This window comes from Stegastes partitus, unplaced genomic scaffold, assembly GCF_000690725.1.
Source record: "Stegastes partitus isolate 25-593 unplaced genomic scaffold, Stegastes_partitus-1.0.2 Scaffold716, whole genome shotgun sequence".
NCBI lineage: Eukaryota > Metazoa > Chordata > Actinopteri > Pomacentridae > Stegastes > Stegastes partitus.
Genome location: NW_007578447.1, coordinates 256,800 through 279,443, shown reverse-complemented (window position 1 = coordinate 279,443; position 22,644 = coordinate 256,800). Strand labels below are relative to the sequence as shown.

Genomic DNA, 22,644 nt, shown 5'->3' with positions numbered 1-22,644 from the left:
AAAGCCTGAATAATTTTGCTTGCTTTGAGAAGCTTAAGAACAAAATGCATGCTTTTTACCTTCATGCCCCCTTTTCCTCTGTCTTGCCGTTTTACTTTTCAGTTCCCGAGTGAGCACATTTTAGTTTCTGCAAATGAATCCCAACATTATGGATGCAAGTGATTTAAAACAAACAGATGAGTGATTAACAAATAATGTAAATAATTTGAAGTATTCAGGCATTTGTGGAAACCTGTGAGTCTGAGAAACTGAGATTTCTCATAGAAACACGTCAGCAGTGTGTACATGAGTGAGTCTGCGAGGCCTCAGTGATAGACAAGGTGTCAGCGCGACTAGAGGCCCATGTTCTTCACTCAGTCGATACCTTCTCTGAGTGGCGAGAGACTCAGGCCTCTTTCTCACCGCTGGTGCATGTGAATGTTAGTGTTGGGGCTGAAGAAAAAAAAAGAGCGAGACAGACGAGTGATGAGAGACTGACAGAAAACCAGCCGAGCCCGAGGATTCGCATACCGACGGTGTCTTCTCACGCACGGATTTCTCTCCTCGTCTTGTTACCTAGACAAGAGTGGAGGTGATGAAGAAGGAGGAGACAGCGCGAAGAGAGAAACCAGGAGAGGCAGAAATAAGAAGAAGTGGAAAAAGTCAAATCTGTGGGAAGCTGTGGGCTCGTGGTTGTGTTTCTGTAAAGGAGACACCCTGCGTCTCGCTGAACTTTAATTCAACCCGAGCTGTTCTTCTCCTGCACCGTTGCTGCATCAACCTTTTGACTTTGATGCTGCTGCCAGATCGCTGCGGATCCGATTTATTTTTTTAACTTTCAGGAGTGTGAATTATTGCCTGTTTTGGCTCCATTCTAGTACAACTTAATGTCCCCTAAATATTTATTTTTTTCACATTTCCTGCTCTTGTTTTGTGCCACCCTGGGATGACGTATCAACAGCAGCAAAGGGAGTATTTTTGGAGACAAATACAGCAGAACAAAAGGCGATGATGCGTCTAAATTCCCACACGAGTGAGTCATGCTCTAGTCGCCACAAAAAGACTGAAAATCTATTCATTTTGGAAAAGAAGGGGGGAAAGATGAACCGGTGACCTGGCAACGAGTGACATAAAGTAAAGTAAAAATGATGCTCCAGGACTGGATATTTTCCAGGACAACACTGGAGAAGTAATGCAAAGTGTACGTGCTCACTGAGCCAAACATGCACAACATTCTGGCTCCAGCACGTCTAAATACATTACAGCCTTTATTTATGCTCGTAACGACGCATCTGTGTGTGTTTCTTGGATGCCGCTTCTCATCCGTTTATCCCCTCCTCTCTCCGCAGACCTGCTGTCCACCAACAGGTCGTCCATCTTCAGCGGACATCACGGGCAGCTCTCTCTGACCGCCGTCTTTCTGGACGAGTACCGTGACCGGCTCTTCCTGGGAGGGAAGGACGTCCTGTACTCGCTCCTGCTGGGACCCACCAGCAGCGAGTCCAAAGAGGTGAGGCTCCTGCATACGGCGATTTATACACCATTAGTTAGTGCGCGGTCCACATACATCATTGCATTTTGATTTAAGTCGCAAGTGGTTCCAATCTGCAGACTGGTGATATACGACTGGAGGAGATAAGTGGAGCGTTTTTTTTCCCCCCCAGAGTTCCTCCTTTGCAGAACATCTGTTAAAGCGCTGCGTGTTGTAAATCAGCCGTAAATACAGGAACTTAAACCTGAACAGACGTATTTTATGGTACAGAAAATAGTAATGAAAATATTCAAGGTAAAGCCCAGTTGTCAAGGGTTAAAAACAGCTAAAAATGAACGATTTTTACTTACTTACTTATCCCGTTAACGTCTGTTGGGACACTGGCAGTGAGTCAGACGATGCACAGTTCCATTCGCCATTCAGAGGTTAACCCCCAGTCCACTAGGTCCCCCGACACCAGCTCCTCCCATGTTGTCCTGGGTCTCCTGCTCTTTCTTTTTCGGCGACATCCAAGTTCCTGATGTTGTTGATGAACTGAGCACTACGATGGACATGTCCGAACCATCTTAGACGGATCTCTGTATGAAGATCAACGAGGCCTAATTAAAGTTTTCTGAGGTAACTTTGCAGCTCCTGACCACTGGTTTGTGGCCTACACATGCCCTGCATTCAGTATGTCTGATTGCAGCTCCGGCTCTCGCTCTGTAGCCAAGATCCCTCTCATCTAAACTTCAAACTTCTTCCTTTGCCAACACATCTGTACCTTTCCTGCGGGAGGAACACCTGTAAAAGTGCAGCTACCTGTAAAGTGAACTCGTAAAACTTGTTATCGAGCTCGTTAAACATTGTGGTTGAGCTTTGTCGATGCAGGAACACATGAAAGGTGAATTATGATCCAGATTTCCAGTCTGATCAAAACACTAACGAAGAAAAAAAAAGAGGCAGAAAAAATGCTACAAAGCTGTTTTCATCAGATATGAGATCTTATCAGATTTTAAATGAAATCCATTCATTTTTTATGTCACAATGGTGCATTTCTTTGGCTCCTTGATTTAAGTCCAGATACAGTAAGTTCACAATTACAGAGAAAATGTTTCTCATATTAAGATGTGATCCATATTTAATGTGATTTATTCCTCATATCAGGAGACCTAGACGACCTTTGTGCTCTGATTTGTGGAGTTTTGGGAGTTTCTCTACCTTTGAGTTATATCTTATGAGGTTTCGGGGAGGTTTTATTGGAGGACTTTGCCACCAGGGAAACGAGCGAGTTTAAATTAGAAACAGGATTTCATTTCATCTGCATGCAGAAGAACCGTTTTTTGGGGGGAAAAATTCACCGCTTATGTTCGTATTTTACTTTCCAGTCGGGCGCCCAGTGCACTCAGTGTTCCATTTAACTGGTTCTGCAGCGAGTACAGAACAAAAATAATTCTCCTGAAAATCCCTGGTGTGTTTCAGCACTTTAGCTAAGAGCAGCAGTGTGTGTGTGTGTGTGTGTAGGTGAGTGTGTGCGCTTGTGTTCGTGCAGGGGTCAAAGAGACTGCGATGACACACAGTGAACGGCTGAATGGGGAGTTTGAAGCACACAGAGCGCCAGATTTCGCCCACCGCATCCACCTCTTAATTCTCCTTCATCTCGCTCTCGGCCTCCTCTTTCTTGGCCGACGATCACTCGTGATGCCGAGCGCCGAAATCCCAGTTTGCTGTGAGCTGTTTGAGGTTTCTGTCGGAGTCAGGGATTGTGAGTTGAGTAAAAGAAAGGTTTGGAAGACGTCTGCCGAATGCTGAGAAGAGAACGAGTTCACATAATGGAATAACCGTAAGAAAGCGTGTTGCTGTTAGGGTTGCGATGACGACCGGCTTCACAGCGATTCCCACAGCTGATCCCTGAGTTGTTTTATAAAATCACAGCATCAGGATCTTTGTGATTTGAGCACAACATTTTAGGGAATCAGTTTAAAGCTGTGAGATTAGAGGAAAGACATTGCATCACTTGGTTTTCAAATGTTTAATGGGACGTACGTGGCACTGTTACCTGGCAGCAGCTTCATTTAGGAAAATAAAAGGATATGAGATGGAAAAACAAGATAAGTGTAAGATGCCACGCCTTGCATTGAAATGGAGGAACTGCCTCTTCAAATTTAAATGAATAATCCTGTTTTTAATTTATTCCCTATGTGACAAAGTCCTTCAATAAAATCTCTGAAACTTGATGAGCTAAAATGTATCGCTCTAATTACATTCAAAATTAAAGCCATCACATGCATTCATGCACGTTTTTCAAAGTAAAACAAGTTTTTAAAGTTAATACTGTTTTATTTATTTATTTATTTATTTATTTATTTATTTATTTTTTCAATTTTGATGATCTTACTCTGAACTGTGGCACTAATGTGGCAGCACTTATTTTGTAATTTACCACGAGGCCCATGTTCTTAAGTTGACATGTACAGATGCATCTCATGATTATAATATGGTGGGAAAAGTTCAATATTTTTCATCACACATTGCTCAAACTGAAAATTGTATATATTCTAGACTCATTGTACATAAACTGAATTATTTCAAGCCTTTATTTGTTTTAACTTCAGCGAGGCTGAAAGCTCATAAAACCCCCCAACATATGTCTCAAAATATTAGAATATTTCAAAAGATTAAAGATAAATTAAAAAAAAAAAAATATATATATTGCACAAATATCCAACCTATAATAATACTTATAGCTCATGAAACTTCCCCAAAATCACATGAACATACTTTTCAAGATAAAAACAAGTAAAGGTGTGAAGTATTTCAGGTTATATGTGGTGTCTTGAGGTTTTTTGAGAAATCTCTAATGAAATATTGGAACTTTTTCCACCATATTCCACTTATATGAGATCCTCCTGCACTTCGATAATAATTTTTTCTTACCGCCTCAGTCAGAAAATAACGTGCATGTATGTGGGTGTTAATATGTAAATGAATGCATACATTCATACTTGCATACCTAGATGTGTTTTATTTCTTTTTCATACTAACATGTATATTTTATACATAAAACTTTGTCAGTTACTGAAGCACATGGCTGGAAATTAAGTTAAAGAGAACTAAGAAGTTTTGATCTCTAAAGAGTTTTGAGAAAAATAATCATTCTGAATAATTCCACTAACATGACAAATTAAATCATTGCTGACCAAATAAGCAACACTTCTTCCATCTACACTAACTCATGTTTTTTTCTGGCATTTATACCAAATATAAAGATGTTTAATAACTAGAATAACACGGCCAACTGTTGTGAAATCTGTTGTGCCAAATTGTGGTTTTCCAGTTCCAGCTCTGCCCACGAAAAACGTACAATATTTGCTTGGCATGAAGATCTAGTTTGCCACCATTGGCTCTATAAATCTGACCAACAGTGTGGTAATGGGAGGTAGAAGTAATTCTAAACACAAGGCTTCAGTTGAACACAAGTCAGACGGCTTAAACTCGGGCCAATGCAGGATGTTTGTGCCCAGAACTGGATCCAGTACCTGCAGAATCAAATCTGGGAAATGGGAAAAAATCCCCTTAATGATAATTACCCAGGAAAAAATTAAAACAAATACAGATTTAGTCCATGTATATGTTTCATTTGATGGTATAAATATTCTCCATGCTACAAGATAAACACAATTGATTGGTATTTGATATCCCGTATTTGATTACTGTAACGTTCAGGCTTGTTTCTTTGGCCTGGAATCGTGGCTCCTGGTCAAAGATGCTGTCATATGCTTCAGCAGGTTCAGACGACTGGTTTGTTTCTCTCGGTGTTTGGTTACTGACGTGTATCTTGTGCCTCCTTGGTGCTTGTGAAGATGGCATCCGGCCCGGCGCAGCATTGCTTAAGATGAATCCGTTTGAATGTAGTGTAAAAAAGTGTCAATAGAAGTAGAGACTGTATTGAAACCTAATCCTCTGGAGGAGTTCGTTTTTCTTCTCCGCTAAGGTTCATAGAAATGTTTCAGCGCAGTATTTAAAATCAAGCAATTCTTTCTCGTTGCACGCCGTAAAATGCAGTTGATTAAAATGGAAATGCATCAAACTCTGCTTCCAGCGTGCAAGAGTTCACTGCAATAAAAATAAAATTTAAAATAAAGCGATAAAAGAGAAAGTGTGTATTTCTGCTGCGACAGTCCGGGTCAGTGGAAATCTTGCTGAAATTAGGATGAAAGCGATGCATTGATTTGCAATATTTGATGTGAGCTCTGAGGTCTATTGTCATTCCTCACACAGTATTTGAACTTCACAAAAGGATTATTTTTTAAAAATCTTCTTTCAACTTTCAAAACCCGTTTGAAGATTTCTGTCCGTCCACGATTTTAAATGAACTGTTGTGTTGCTGTTGAGGTTCCTGTTTATGTGAAGATCCAGATAGAAGTTAAAACACAGTCTGTATTCATGACCGTCACTTGTTCCCAACTTCGGATGGACTTCTCCTTTAGTTCAAACGCGCTTTGTTCTAAGTCCGAAGATCAAAGCAATCACAGATATGAATTATGTTCAAGAGTGGGCTCAAAATTAAAGAGCGCTTTGAAGACGCGCGTCACTGATGACGGGTCAAGCAGCGGTCAGACAAAGGCAGGACGGGGCTGGCTGCTGGAGGTCAGACGTGTTTCCTAAAGTGTGAGGGGTGACGCTCTGGTTGGACGGAAGAATCAGTAGCAGCCAGGTTATGGGTGCAGCTGATTTCACGGTAAATCAGCATCAGTCGGGTGTATCAAGCTGCTTCAGGTCAGACTGTAGAGAGAGAACCAGGCCTCGGTCATATCAATAGAGGATCATCAGCCAAAGAAACAATTCAGAGATCTAAACCACTTCAGTCTAGGTTTAAGACTGATTTAGATGTTAATGTCAAACAAAGCCTCAATGGATTTTCACCATTTCTTAGCCAGCTTGTAGAAAAACAGCAACTGGACCCATCAGTTAGATGCTGTGAGGGTCTAAAGCAAGCTGGCGTCTTTATTGTTCTCCAGTTAAATATGAATTGATTGAGTCTAGTACACAACAGACATAGTAAAATATTCAAAGGTGTTTTTCCTACTGAAATGTTCATATGAATATCAATCTATTTTAAAATAATTGATGCCATTTGGGGAAATAAACATTTTTGCTTTTTTGTTAGATGAGAAGCATCTTTCACAGCTGAATGAACATTCTTTAGGAAATAATACTCTCTATGACCAAACAGTTTTCCAAATCATATTTAGATGCAAGTGTATTAGGATTGTAATAGTATATTTTTGGATTGAATGAACTGCACCAGGCTCTCCAGGAGGAGGTTGGGGTGGATGGATGTCGCACAAAGTGTCACAACCCTCACATCAGTGTTTTCTGTCATAAAATACCTCACAGTCTTTTCCTAACTTTAACCAGGAATTGTCCAAACATGACTATAAAATGAATAACGCTGTGTGTGTGTAAGTGGATATCATACTGCAAGAATACATGTTTTGTCAAAAATAAAATAAGGATACTTCATTATCATATTTGCAGCTTGCCAAGGATAATAGTTAATGCTTAATAGAAGAATATAGTGTGAAAAAACAGACTGGAGACACAGAAATTTTAGGCTAAAGGCAACCAAATAAGCCTCTGTAGAGCATTATTAACTCACTGCATGTTGTTGGTTTTTTTGTTGTTGTTCTTTTTTGCAAAAAGAAAGCAACTGGAAACTACAAAAAGTTTATCTCAGCCAAGAAATATTGTGGTACATTACCCCCCTGTAAAGAGGCAAAAAGCAGTTTTTACACTTTATTTTAGGTACAGATTAAATAAACACAAAAACATAGAGTAAGTCATATTAGCTCGCTAGATTTGTATTTACCGCACAGCGATCACATTGGTATCTGTCATTTTATCTAACTCCTGGCAAAAAAATACACACAGATTTCCCAGAATTTTCAAATTTCTCACTTCTGGATTTTCCCTTTAAGAATGTTACTTGAGGTATTGTGAAAATATCTTGCAAATAGCAGTAATGTCACATAAGGTACTGAATGATGACTCTGTTTTAGCCTAAAATCTTGGAAACTACACAGAAAACTTATGCAAGAAATCTCAAAATTAAAGCTCTTCGCTGTCACTGGACCCAATCGCAGGACACAAGAAGCTTTTAAAAGCCCTAAACCGAGGGTGTGTTCCACTATCCATACTACATAATATGCCAGAAAAGGTTTTAGTTTGTCCCAGTACACAGTTTGTCAAACATAGTGTTCCAAATAAACCCTGGATGTCTGGCTTCATCCAGCCAGATTCTGCAGTCTCCAAACCAGCATGTTTTTCTGGCCATTCTGTCCTCTGCGCCGTTACATCACATATGTCACAGTGTCTAAACAAACCTAAACCACCAGAGCACAGACAGATGACAGCTCCTTTCACATTACAGACAAAGTTGAAGGCTCATTATTATGACAAAGTGAGAAGTCCCAAATGTATACAGACTGCATCGAACAGTAGGCACCTTGTGAGGGCAGCTACGGCACAGACGAGTAGAAGGAAGGTGATTTGGATCTTTTTATTCTCAAAGGCACAAAGTAGAAACAAGAACACAGAAAGAGCAGCAATGCACTCACTACCAATACACCAGAAATGACAGAAAGCTTCACTACAGCTGCAAAGGGTTGTGGAGGAACTGGTGCTTTTATATCGTGGAGGTTCATTAGTGGATCAGTAAGAGGTGGAGCAGAGCAGAGAGGGGAGAAGATCAGAAAAACACAAGAACACAACAATATACAGCTGCATTCCTTACATATACGTGACTTTGAATTAAAATGACTATGGTTGTGTTTGAAATTGCTCAAATAAAACATATCAGATTGAACCGCCTGGCATTTTTGTGAAATATTTTAGATTATACTAAGTGTATTTTCCAAGATTAATAAGCGAAAACAACTTTTTTTCCTCTGTTTGCGTTGATGCATCGCTCTGCTTCCATTATTATTTATAATTTTAGTGTTTTCACGATATAACTCGTGGATTTGTCTCTTGTCTGTTGTCATTCCAACAAGCTATACAGTCGTCCTCAAATGTATTCATCTCCTTCCATTAAAGAAAAGGCAAAATTCACAACAGTCATTCAAATAACTAGAAACTGGAAAAAGTAATAATAAATAAAAATTTGCTAAATTATACTTTAGAGATTTAAGACATTGCTTTCGATCTGTGGTTGAAAAGAATAATTTAAAAAAAGCAAACAAAACTCTCCCACACTTTGCTGATGAGCAGTAAAATCCAAACACCTGTCAACAGGTGCAGAAGTCTGACTGAGAGTTACAGAAAACACCTGATGATGGCAGTGATTGGCTCAAAGGGTTGTTCAACTAAATACAAGTTTATGGGTCCTATCATGCTTGTTTGATTGAGTTTTTTTTTTTTTTTTTTCTTTTAAAAATATTTCTGTTGAACCACAATTCAAAGCAATGCCATGATCATTACATTTTTATTTGTTATAACTTTTGTCAATTTCAACTTTAGCTGTTGTTTTCCTTCTTTAATGGGAGGGTATGAACACATTAAAGGATGACTATACATATAGAAAAGATAGATTCAGTAGAAAGTATGTCTTATCACTAAGAAGTAGGCATCAGACATTCTCCTTTGACGCAATGCATGATGGTTAATATTGCTGGTTAGTGACCATCACTTGTACACAACTCTTCACGGTGCATTATGGGATACTATTAGTTCATATATAGGTTGTAACAACTATAATTTAACATTCAGACACTACTACAAAATAACAAACACTATATAGACCATTTGTTATCCAGGTTTCAGTCATTCTGGTTCATCCTGAGTCCCCTGTTTAAGCTGCGACGGCTCCAGACCTGTGAGATAAAATCTGTCTCCATGTTTAACTTGTGATATAAAAGCCTGTTTGTGATACAGAATGTGGTTCAGTTTTGAGCCACAGCAGCAGAAACAGACACTCGCTTGTCTCCTGAACTTAGTTTGCATCGTTTTTCCGTTTCTCTTTCTTAATTTACATGCTCCTCCACACAGTCACACACAGCAAAGCAAGTCATTTGTTTCCCCCTCTGGTTCCTATTCCCCCTGTTAGCCAAAACAAAGCCGGTTTCCTACCAGACCAGACAAAGACTTATTGTCTCGGAGCAGCCCGTCTCGTAGTCTGCACGAAACTGCATGACTGAATCTCAGCTGAGACCAACTTGGGCTTCAGTGGCAGTTTGATTTCATTTTTCATTTTGCAGAAAGCTGCGTGAAAACTAGCCCCATTGTTTCAGGTCCAAATTTCATTTCATGCTTATCTGAGATTCACCTCGTCTACTTATTCAACTGGCAGAAGGAGAGGAGGACTGTGGGGCTTTTCTAATCAGGCAATCTTGGATTTATTCTGTGAAAACTTGACTTGAAAATTGAAGGCAGTTTTATATATTTATATATATGTAGCTCCAGATGGTCTTGAAACGATTTCACAGCATCACTGCGGTCCGCCGTGTTTCTGTATGGAACCTTATTTAATGCACAGTGTCTCCCAAAGACTTCTCCAAACAAAAGACTTCCATATCGGAGATCCTGAAGGCGTGTGATCAATCCAATGTGTGAGGACATTTTTTGTTTTTTGGACAAATCAATCGTAATCACAAACTGTTGAGTCGTGTGGACGTTAGGATTTTATTCGATGCTTCACATTTAGCTACAAAAATAGGAGATGAGAGTGATGTTTAGGGCTCACAGCGTGACATAACTGCACGTCTTTCATCATATTTATTTATTTATTCGCTGCCATATCTCGAAATTTGGGCGATTAAAACCAAAACGATCTACTTTGTCAGTGAGAAAATTTGCCTTTTTTTCCAGTCATTTTTGCCAAACAAACGACTGCTGTTGGCTTCTGGTGTCGTGAGCACAGCGATACATCAGCCTGTCTTGTCTCAACAGAGGTTTTTCCGCTTTACGAGCCAAAAGTAAACTCCTAAAATCTTTGGCTGCCGTTTGAAAACTCCTCCGTTTCATCGTGTGCGGATGATCCGCTCAGCTCGGTTTGCCTCTAATTGCCATAAAGTTGGATTTGTTTGGAAAATAATTCACATTTAATGACACAGAAGGTTGAATATTACGTTCTGATTGCGTTAGCAGACCTCCGCAGAACTGGTGCGGCTCCCACGAAGGAACGACACTTTGCAATATGAGCGAATGAGGTGGTCGTCTGCGTTGCTTCCTAGATGAGGTCATTAATCATCCTGTTCTTTTTTTTCTTCTCACTCTGTTTCTTTTTTTTTTTTTTCTCCTCCTGCTCAGATCTACTGGCCTCCATTACCTGGCAACAGAGAGGACTGCATCCAGACAGGGAAGGAGCCACAGGTAAGCATGGATGGTTGATTCCTTTTTCTTGATTTAACATGTTTACCTCTAAAATACAGTCAGATGCATCTCTTTTCATGAAATACACATTTGTGCCTTCACTTGTGTTTTCCCATTTTGTTTGTTTCCATTGTTGTCTCTTGTAAAATTTACTCTGCAGTCAGCTTAAACACACCCAGAGGCACAGTGTTTCTGTTTCTGATATCTTTATACCCTGTCCTGACTCATCTGTCCTCTAAATGCCCCCAAGTTTAAATCCTCCAGAGGCCACCTGACCTGGCCTTGTTCTCTTAACAGCATTAACAGCCGATTCTAGTTTTCATCCTAATTTTGTATTCGGAAAACAGACTTTGAAGGCTACAGCAGCATAGCAACATGAAAACATGTTTCCGTCCTGTACTCTGTAAACAGTTTGGATCCCAGCAGTCCGTCTGCCTGCCTGTCCTGTCCTGTGCTTGTTTCATAACCCGTCACTTCTTTAAATATTTACTCGACTGACGACCTGGAATCAATACGTACAACAGTTCTGTAGTGCCCACAAGCACCGTGCTCAATAAACTGGACGCTCTTTATCACTCTGCCATCCACTTTGCCACTAATGCACCCGTCCACACTCACCACTGTGACCTCTATAAACTGGTGAGGTGGTCTTCCCTTCACCACTGGTTTCATTTACAAATCAGTTCTGGTCCAGACACCTCCCTACCTGTCCTCTCTTCTTCATAATCCTTATCATACCAGGTCTAGTGACATCAAGCTCATCATCCCCAATACTCCTACTATTTTTAACTCCTTTGCAGCAGCTGGATCACCTTACAAAACACTCTCAAACTTAGAACTCTGACTCCACTCACCACCTTCAAGCTTAAAATCCATCAGATTGTAGTCGACTGTTGCTCCTGCTGATCACGCCGGACTTTTCTTACATACTTATGCACACACACTTTCTTACACCTCATGCACATCGTTTTTCACTCATTGTGTTATGTTTATGTGTCTATTTGCGCCTGTACTTTCCATGTGTATTTGTTCCTGCTGCATGGCGCCTCTTCTCCAGGTCATGTTTGCACATAAGAGCTGCTTCTCAAACATGTTTACCTGGTAAAATAAAGGTCAGATAAAAAATAAAAATACCAATACTGGAAAAAAAAGGTGACTAAACTAAATATTTTGCTACTGAGGTTTTTAATTAGTTTCCATACTTGTCTCCTTTCTGCCTGTCCCTGAACACAGCCTGCAGTTCATCCCACTTCAGCTGAAAAGTCCCTGAATCTTGAGTCACTGATGGCTTTACAGTAGTTTGGTTTGAAAAATTGGGGGGATTTTGTCAAGTTTTTAAATGTAGAACAAAGTAATTTTGATGAACTATCCCAATTTTAAGCTTAGATGTGAAGAAAGACACAGCACGTCACAGATGAGTAGTTCAGGTACCATCAGAAAGACGTAAAATCCGGCGGTCCCTTCATATCTTTACGTGCTGTCTGCCTCGGCATCTCTTTTCCATTCCCAGTAAAGTCTGACTGTACCCCGTTGCCACAAAAGGCCTTTGTGTTTTTATAAATCCACTGACTGAGTCGACTGCTGAGCAGCTCTCTGCTCGCCACTAAAATGCCTCCGTAGGGACGTGGAGGCAGCTCTCTCCATGACAGCAGCTTGTCAGGTTGGTTTTTGGTCCTTTAAGGATTTTGGCTGCCCACCAGCCGAACCCTGGATCCACACTGGTCTCATTAGTCCTCAGTGTCTCTCATGTGTCTCCCTGCTTTGATTATTGCAGCTTGAATTTTTATGGGGTTTGAAATCTGTGATGCAAAATTGCAAAAGCTTTTCATCAAGTGACGCAAAGAGCAGAATGTTCCTTTAGCAGTCAGTGTAGTAAAGGCCGTCCTCTGACAGTTTACTGCCGTGTCGTGTTGTGCCGACACCGCAGTTTCCGACGCTACAGCAAGTAACACTCCAGGATCTTCCTCAGAAAGGTGCCGTAAACCATGAAAAAGTTTACAGTTTAAAGCAAATCTCTCATTATTGGCGTCCACTAGAGACAGAGAGGAGCTCACTTACATTTCATTTGGCTCTTGCAGCCGTAAATGAAGACTTTAGTGTCTGTAATAGAGGGAGGAGGAGGAGGAGGACATGTTCTAATGAAGGTTCAGAAACAGAGGGAGGAAGGAGGAGAGGGAGGGATAATAAAAGGAGACAGGGAGGTAACGCTAAAGTAGTACATACACAACGAGAAACACGCTCGCTGTTCATCTAATTAAGTCTCAAATAACGTCGAGAAGAAAGAGTAAAACTTCAGCTTCAAAAAACCACAACCTAAATCAAAACCTGAACCGAGGAATATGTCAGTACCTTGAGTTATTTGCTACCTCAGAAAGATTATCTAATAAAAGGCTATGAGGGTTTGTATTGTTCAGGTGATACTGCAATTTCTATGCAGCTAATCTCTGACATGCAGCTTCCATAAGACTTTCAAATAATTAAAAATTTAAAAAAAAAACTGTTAAAAACCATTCTCACTAACCGTCTGAACTCCAAACAGTTAGTGTTTTTTTTTTTTTGCTCCAGTCACATTTTTCCACTGTGGGCTCATCTTTTAACAACAATATTAAGTCCTGCACCTCTATGGAAACAACACAACAATGGCTAGAAATAGAGACAACTCAAAATGTCTTCTGTGGAGTATGATAAAGCTAGAAATACTAAAATATCAAGAATTTTTTTTGGCGTTTTTTTTTTTTTTCTACATGAATTAAAAAGGCCTGAAATCAACGTGCAGTATTTGCCCAGGTGTCACCAACAGTAAGAAAAAAAAAAGTGATTGGCTAAATATGACTAAAAATAAATATATACTTGTGTTTATACTTATGTTTTCATACTTGTCTCGTCTCTACACAGCCTACAGTTCAGCCTGACAAAATCAAAAAAAGTCCCAGAAGTTTTGTCACATAACTGTAGTCACAGCTGAGCCGGTAATGGTTTCCTGATTGTGCCGAGGAACGCAGTTTTTTTTTAAATTTTTTTACAGAATCTAGTTAGTGTGGCCGAAGTATTTTCAGGAGGCGAATTTCAAAATGAGATGTAGAGAAAAATAAATAAATAAAAGGATTTTGATCACGCTTAGATTTGGTTAAATTTACTGTAGAAGCCAATCATGTAATAACAGCTGAAAACGTAACAACGTCTGGTAACAAAATAAAGTTACACTTTTTAAAATACAATAGACCAATAACGTAATAACTGGACAATAATGTGATAAAAGTCCTGAACCAGTAACATAATATCTTTCGGTTAAAAAAAAAAAAAAATTCTTTGCAAAAAAAATAAAATCTTTGCAACTGTAATAACCAGCCAAAAGTTATTACGTTGTCGGTTCAGGACTTTTATTATGTTATTGGCCAGTTATTACATAATTGGCTTGTACATCTACTCAAGGAACAGCATGTCCTTGATGAGTAGTTCAAGGACCAACACAAAGTTGACAAATCCAGCAATTTTTAAAGTTTCTGGCTCTTTTATGTATATTTGGGCCGTTTTGGAAATATGTTAGCAGACAACAACATGCCCTTCAAACCCAGTGGCGGGTTTGGTTTTCAGAGGGTCAAAAGACAGAAAGAATAAACTATGTTTAAGCGTTATGGTCAAACTATGTTCACGTTTTTCAGAGCATCATGTGATAGGAGAAGTTCACATAGCACCCTTATTATCCTGCAGTGGGCTTTGTGCAGAGGTCTGGGCAGCTCTCATGTGCACCCAGAATGACAAAACAGACAGCGCTGGTGAAAAATTTTATGAATTATTGTGCAACGATGTTAGAGGCGCGCTAGGATTTGTCCCAGAATGCTCGATGACCAGTACAGCACTGACGACAAGCTGCACAACCTGACTGTTGAGTGTTTTTTTAGGCCCAGAAACTTAAAAAAATAATTACTTCCACCATCGTAGCAAAAGCGTTTCTTATTCTCCATCAGTCATTCATGAATCCAGGGAAACCACAGGTTGGATTTTATTGAAATAAATAAAAGATTCTAATTACAGACCGCTTTAATTTGTGAATATCTCCACATGAATCCTGTGTTAGCCCACTCAACATTCTCCTCCCGGGCCATTCACGGCTCCCCACAGCGGCTCAAGTGGATTCCTCCTTCTAAACTCGTCATTTGGATTCTTCTTGTTTGTTCGTTCCTTGTAGAAAGCAAAGGAAGGAAGCAATCAGTGAAACAAATGAGGAAAGCGTTGGAGGAAGGAATGAATAGGAGATGTTTTTTGTTAAATCTGTTCCCAGTTGGAGCTCCCAGTTGCTTTTAATTGTTCTCTGGATGCTTCAACTGGCTCCGATTACTGGTTTACACACAATCAATACACACTGCTGTAGGAGATGTTGAAGGAGCCGTAGTTTTTGTGCTTCTAGCCGCCTCCATCTGGAGCAGGTTAGTGTGTAGGTGTGTGTTCTCTGTGTTTGAAGTGGCAGGTGTGTCTTGGGTGTCTAATATCAGGTTTATTAGGTGTTTCCTCTATGCGCTGGGTGTGTGTGCGCTACTGTACCGTCTGTAGCATCGAGGAGGAGTCACGATCCATTATCGTACAGGTCTGAGAACAGGCTCGGTGTAACTCTACCTTCTCGTGCCGAAGGAGCCATAAAGAGTGTGGATTTCTGTGCATGCGAACCAAATTGAGATGTTTGTCAGCTTTTGTTAAACTGCGCAGACGTCTCCCCGCATACCTTCACGTATCTTGTTTTCTGTGTGTTTCTTGGTGTCAGATGAGATGGATTACCGCCGCGTCCGGCTGCATCTACAAAGCAGGAGAAGCGTTCGCTGAACACACGGCGCATATGTTAGCTCTCACATGTTTGCTGTCTGCGTCTGTTAAACAGCGTTTGACAGAAAGTGGTCGAGGTTGAAAGGTGAAAAGGGGCTTCACATTGTTGCTGTGGACTTTTGTGTGTTCGCGTTTGGTGTCTCGTAAATACGGCAGAGACAAAAAGTCCATTCAAATTAACCAAAGTTTTAGTCTATTTAGGAGTAATTATGCTTTTGAAGTAACAAAAAAAAAGCCAACAACATGCATTTGTCCTTCCAAACACACTGCAGCTGCATGACTGTCTGTATACGTTCCTTAAAGGTCAGTGAGAGATGAATAAATCCAGAGGATGCACTGCAAAAATCCCAAGATGAATTTAAGGGCAAACTTTTTAAATATGTGGGAGCAGTGAGTAAATGTTCCTTGATAAAGTGTTTTGTTATTAATCAGGTCAAAAGATCACCTATGCAAACTGCTAAAAACATAAAAAACTAACAAAAATATTTTTAAAGAAATCGTAAAATACTGTAATATTTAAAAATTGTAAAAATAACAGCAAATATCTGTAAAAAGGATTCATATTTTTAGCTGATTAAAATATAGTAGAATTGTGTAAATTTACAGTCACATATTGTAAAAGGACAAATACTGTTTGTACAAGTACCATTTGTAAAAATACAGATTTTTGATGTGGACGTTGTGCACAGTTTTTCTCTGTTTTTTACTTTTTTGTGTGAATTTCTTTTCTTTTCTTTTTCTTTTTCTTTAGTCATTTTTCAATCCTTAATGTATATATGTTTTGTTTTGTTTTTCTCCCCCCCAAATATTTGCAAATGCTTTATCTTTTTTATTGGATGATTTAGAAGCAATAAAACACATTTTTTGATGTGGATATGAGGCAGAATTTGGGACCAATATTTTTTTTTTCACCGTCAGTGTGATAATTGATATTATTTTTGTGTGATTTTAATAGATATTATCAGTAGTTTAATGAAAAAAGTGGGGGAAAGTCTGAAAAATAGAAGTTAATTTTATTTATTTTCACCATTTTTCAATCCTTAATCAATGTATTATTTCTTTAATATAATGGCAAATATTTGTAAAACGATAGAACTAATTTTATGGTCACATACTGTCATAATACAAATTACTACTTGTAAAAATGCAGATTTTTTATCTGGATGTGATTTACAGTTTGAGCCTGCTCTTTTTAAAAAAATTTGTTTATTTTTTTTACAGTCAACATGCAGGTTAATACTTTTTTTCTGTGATTTTACCAGTTATTCTTTGTAATTTTAGAAAACAGGGCAAATCTGTAAAATAAAAATAATGTGTTCATAAAACTACAGGTAAAAATGTTTTTGTTAACAGCATAGATAATCCATTTATACCTAAAAAGAAGACCGAGTGGACTTTAAGTCTTATAACAGTTGGTTAGATCTGCGTTTCTGCAGTGTGTCCGTTGTATCTGTTTAATAAAAGCCCGTCTCCACGGTCTTCTCCTGACAAGTGTCGACCACCTAAAGCATGTTTTTACTGATAGCGTTTCCTCCCAGAGTCACAACCTCGTGACCTTCACCGTCATTAATCACAGCTCAGACAAATAAATACCAGTGAAAAGGGAGGCACTGGGTGACTTCAGCTGAGCGTGCAGTGTCTTGCTCTCGCTGTTAACACATTTTTCTGCTCCATCCATCTACATCTTCAGCCGGATTTATTATCCGATCCGCAAGTTGCTTTCATTTGTGACACATCTTAATGCTCCGCAAATAGCGCCCACAGAAGGGATCAGCAGTGGCAGGTTGGGCATTTCCAGTGAGAAAATTAATTAGAATTCTGTCGTTTCCATAAATCGATTTGAGTTCTGTGCTTTGTTCTTTCATGGTAATCCAACTGTCCTCACGGTAGAGCCTCATCTGAAGTGTGGTTCGACTTTTTTTTCATTTGCATTTTGTGCCCGAGTGCAGGAAAGACTGTCCTGTTTTAAAAAACAGTCACGTTTTCACTTTACTGCTTAAGTATGAGTCACTGATGGGACTGAAGCTGAACCAAATGTCATTTTGCAAACATAAAATCCTCCCTCGCGCCTTCTTTCCAGTTCGTCAAATGTTTGTGTTTCAAGCTGAAAAGTCTATCATTTTTCTAACGGTACCTTTGCAGCAGCTCCTCCTCACGTCTTGTTTCTGTTTAACATTAAGGACAAAAAGATGCCGTCAATGTTGCTAAAAGCTGACTGCAGCTCTCAAGGCTGCCAGCAGGACAAGTAGGTGCCTGTGGTATTTTTTTTTATGCTAAATCGAATCCTTGATTCCCTTCATGGTGGGAGTAATTGGTAGATATTAGGAAAAACCATCTCATACAGTTTGGCGAGAGCCTCTTGCCATGACTGAATGTTTTCAGTGCTGTCTGGAAATCAATCGAGAGAAACGCTTTCTTTGAGGATCAAACGGCAGCGGAGACCAAAGCCTTGGACGGACCGGTTTATCCTGCTGTCCTGCTTTGAACTACCCTCCTGATGTTTGTGTGATTGTGTTTGGGTAGGAGGTCCAGTTCGCTGTAGTCCAGTACATGTGTGTGTGTCTCTGTGTGTTGGGCCTCATTTCCTGTTAGTGTCACACAATCTGACTTCTCACTGCTGAACATTGGCTGTTTATCCTGGAAACTGCTCTCTGTGTCCAAACCTGCCGCTCCCTCTCCCGGGTCAGTCATCATAAAACATGTTGGGGCTTTTAATAGCTGTTAGCAAGGCTGTAATCTTCAGTCAGACATTAACTCCGGTCCTGTAACACAATAAAAACACTGACATGTCATTATGTGTGTAATAACAGGACTGTCTTAATAAAATGTCCTGACAGCTCTGATGAAGCTCAGGATTCATCCAGAGACGCTTTAACACCAATAATTTGTCCTTATAAACCTGAAATCAGTGTGAAACAGGTGATCTATCAGGTGTGTGGAGGAACTTAGATCATAATAAGCCATCAAATGATGTGTTATTAAAGTAACTGCTGCTGTATGTATAACAAACGTTTCCATACACTTGTATAGACCATCATCTGTAGCTGCTTTGAAATGGCTCCAAGTTACTTTCAGAACTTGTTCAAGTCAATGATTTGCTTCTTCAGATCTTTGCTGAACACCTCAGACTTTGGCTGAGTCTAATGCATGTATCAAATGGGGCCTAATTAAATTGCTTCATAGGAGTCAGCAGCTGTAGTCAATTCGAATCACTCACGAGAAGTTAAGAGGCCACTAAGGACTTTTTATTAACGCAGCTTTCTACGTCACCAACAGTGATGATTCAAGTTACTCTATGTATGTTTTTGACCAGCAGATTTTTTCATATTTTCAGAAGAAAGAATGACAGAGCCAAAACGCATGATTGTTTTTTCTGAATTCGAGTTATAGGATTGTGTCTGCTGCTGTTTAGCAAACAGGACTTTAGGAGGTGTATTAATGTTTCTCCAGAATCTAGAATTACTCTCACTGATGCCTGAGGAACATGAAGAAGACATTAATCTAGCATGTGTCAGAACTTATTCAGTCACACTATTAGCTGCACTTTTCCAGACATGTCAGTGCATTATGTAATGTAAGTACCTGTGGGTGGTGTTGTGTCACCTGGGTAACGGTGTGTGATGTTGAAACACCCAACATGCATGTACGAGGTGTGTCAGAAAAGTTCCAGGACTGGTGTCACAGAAGATAGATTTCAAATCAAAAGTTTTCCCCTTCAAAGTAATCCCCCTGGAGTCTAACACACTTCCCCAGCCTTCTCTGTCACGCCGCCATTCACTCCTGGAAGGATTCTTCCGGGATCCTCCGCAGCTCCATCGTCACAGCCATCTTGATGTCTTTAAAACGGGTCTCCTTGATGACCCCCTTGAGCTCGAGGAAGATGAAACAATCCCATGGAGCCAGGTGGTGGTGAGTAGGGAGGTTGTTCCAGCACCAAGATGTTCTTCTCAGCGAGGAACTGTGGGATGCTCAGGGCGTTGTGAGCATTGTCATGGGGAAGCAGCCACGACTTGTCCTGTCACAACTCTCGCCTCTTCACTGAACAAAGCAAACGCTGCAGGATCTCTTTGTAGACGTGCTGGTTGATCATCTGAAGGGGAAAACTGGTAGTTTGTAGTTTGGAATATATCTTTCGTGACACCAGTCCTGGAACCTTCCTGACACACCTCGTAGATAACGTGATACGGTGGAGAAGTGACAGAAGCAAAAGGCATGAACTCTGTGTTTTCCATCTCTGCTGAGTAAAGACTCACACGCTGAGGCTTTTAAACTCTCTACAGTTTCATTCTGGTCCAATCTAAGTGCAGAGATGTGAAGAAAAGTCTGAAACTCTGGAAACTCCTCTGCTCACTGTACAAAGTAATTTTCCTGTCTGTATGCATCTTGTAATGTGCAACAACATATTCTCTCCTCTCCTGATGCTTCAACTGCTTCTTTGTGATATTAGTTTTTGGGGAGCAGAAACATGCAGAACTCTGCTCTAAATATTCAGGGAAAGAGATCAGTGTTGGCCTCCAGGACCTACAGGACGAACCCAAGGCTTTGGCACTGAACTCACTGTTGCTTCATGGGTGCAACCAAGTGTACAACTGGGAGGGTGTGTCATGGATAAGGGTTCCTTAGAAATGGGAAATACATTGGAAACCAACAGGAAACAGATCATTTGACAGGATAAAAGGACTGAACATATTTGCTCCTGCATATTGGAGGCGACAAATTAGTATTTACTCAGCATTTAGGTGCACACGACCCCTGAGAGAATGCATGCATAGGCTGTTATGCATTCTGCTCCAAGAATATTGCCAATTAACCATCAGTTGACCTCAACATAAATTCCTCCATCTAACAGTGCAACATTGGTCTTTGAGAATGAAAACAACGGTGTGGTTGGTGGTAGCATTTTTTTCGCAAACACCCTCAAGTTCCTGAAAATATCAGCAAAGTACAGTTACCAATATGACCAAGAGGCAGAGAGTTCAGATCCATCGGCCAAACTGTGAGGCTGCATTTGCTTAGTGTAAAAAAAACATCAAACTATGATTGAATTATTTGTGGCCTGTGGTTCACTAAGTTCCGACTACGTCTCATCATAACTCCTGAAAGACATTTTTCTCTGTTCTCTGTTCTTCAGCCCAAGTTTTCTTTTCTTTTCTTTTTTCCCCCTGAAAAATACACGTTGTAAAAGTCCACAAATTTATTATCCAAATAGTTAGATGTCAAATAAAACTTTCGGAAATCTATTTAACTTCATGCGAGTCCTCAACCAGTAGCAGGCTGCCATTGTTTGACCGTTGTAGGCCTTGGCGGCGTTCTTGTTTATTTATGCTAATGATGCAGATGTCTCAGAGCGAAGAAGTAATATATCAATATTTAAAATGCTAAACAAGCCCTCTCCAACGCATCTGGACACGTAACTGTGGCTTCGTCGGAAACTACAAAGTTCTAACTCGGCGAGGGGTATTGCTGGGAAAGAGTGTTTGTGGTCAGCCGACCTTCCCCTGATAATCAAAGGTTAATAAGTGAGCACTGCGAGGTTCAGTCCTCGCCATCTCGCCCTCGTTCTGGATGTTTACGCAGCGATTTTCAAACCCGAGATGTTAAAGCTGCTCCCTCGGATCTCCCAGCAAGACGCCCGGATTTAGTAATCAAACCACTTTGTTTTGTGTTTAACACCACTCCCTTTATTGCCACTTAATCTCAGGGAGACCACACAGAATTGTAAAACCCAAAACCCCCAGAGTGGGAGAGCCCAGGCATATTTCCTCTTTTCAACATTTCATTCCACTTTTGCTGCACGGATCTCCAAAGATGAATCCCTGAGCAGTAGAACGGAAACACGGGGGAGACAGACTTATGTTCACTCTGTTATGCATCTTTTTTTACGAACGCAGAGACACTAAATAAAGTCCGAACTTTAACTTTATCCCTCTAGGAGATGATTTCAGTCGGCTGGAACTTGTTTATCGGCGCTTGTCATGATTAAAGTCATCTAATTAATTAGTGGGAAACAGCCTGTCAGAAGTCCTTTAAAACGCTGCCAGGTTTCCCGTCTTCCTAGATGAAATTACAAACGTTTGAAACTCATACGCTTGTAAGACTGAACAATTAGCAGTAAATTTAGATTTATTGGACACATAGCTAATATAAATTCTGTTTACCGCCGGTCCACTTGTGTTTGGGTGGAGAGACGAGCTAATGTACTGATGTAAACTGTCTCTGTTCACGGCTTACGTCAGAGCACTCGAGGAAATGATCAACAACCGTCGAGTGTCCGACCGCGGCTTTGAGAGGGACGCGGGCCACACCGGCAAATTTATTACATGCATGCACTTGTGCGACCACAAGGACATGTGCAGACGATCACGACGCAGACAACAACACAAACATGCAACATGAAGAGAAGAAACATCCAAGAAAACTCCTAAATCTAATTCAGCTTTTTAAATCCAGCAAAGTGTACGTTCTCACACACACTCCAGGCATCCAGTCATTGTGCAGACATGAGTTTGACCTGGTTAATGTGAGCCAATCACATCCAGCCCTTCCTTCTTGTCCCTTTTCCAGCTGCTGTTGTTACAGACAGGATGAAGGAAGTAGTCGTGCCCTGGGCTTCCTCTGGTCCTCTGTGTTGTACACAAACGTCTTGATACTTCCTCAGTCTTCACGTTTTGTTCTTTCTCTATTGTGTCATTAATGACCTTTTATATTCCCCACTTGAATTGGATTCACCCTGTTTTTTTTTTTTTCTACATTTAATAAGATCTTCATAGAAACTCGGACCCTTTCCTTTAGTCCCTAGAATTTTCAAAGAAGTTGTTCGTAGGTCACTTCAGTCCTTCACATTTGGAGCAACCTTCCTCTGTTTCGCTGCTTCAGGTCATTTGTATTTTCTCATGTTGATGCAACTTGTTCTTGGTTTTGGTTCAGTTTATATTGTATTAGTGCTTCAAATAATTGGAGATCAACCTGCGTCAGATGCTGATGTAATTGTTGTATTCTGGATC

At 40.2% G+C, this 22,644-nt stretch overlaps 1 protein-coding gene across 1 annotated transcript in view; it reads left to right on the top strand.

Annotated features, from left to right (window-relative positions):
• The window catches only part of sema3bl (sema domain, immunoglobulin domain (Ig), short basic domain, secreted, (semaphorin) 3bl), a 92,062-nt gene that overhangs the window by 24,003 nt on the left and 45,415 nt on the right, over positions 1–22,644 (top strand). The window contains exons 2-3 of the mRNA XM_008291093.1: positions 1,329–1,489; positions 10,760–10,822. Of these exons, the coding sequence (XP_008289315.1) occupies positions 1,329–1,489; positions 10,760–10,822 (224 nt within the window). The remainder of the gene's footprint in view (positions 1–1,328; positions 1,490–10,759; positions 10,823–22,644) is intronic.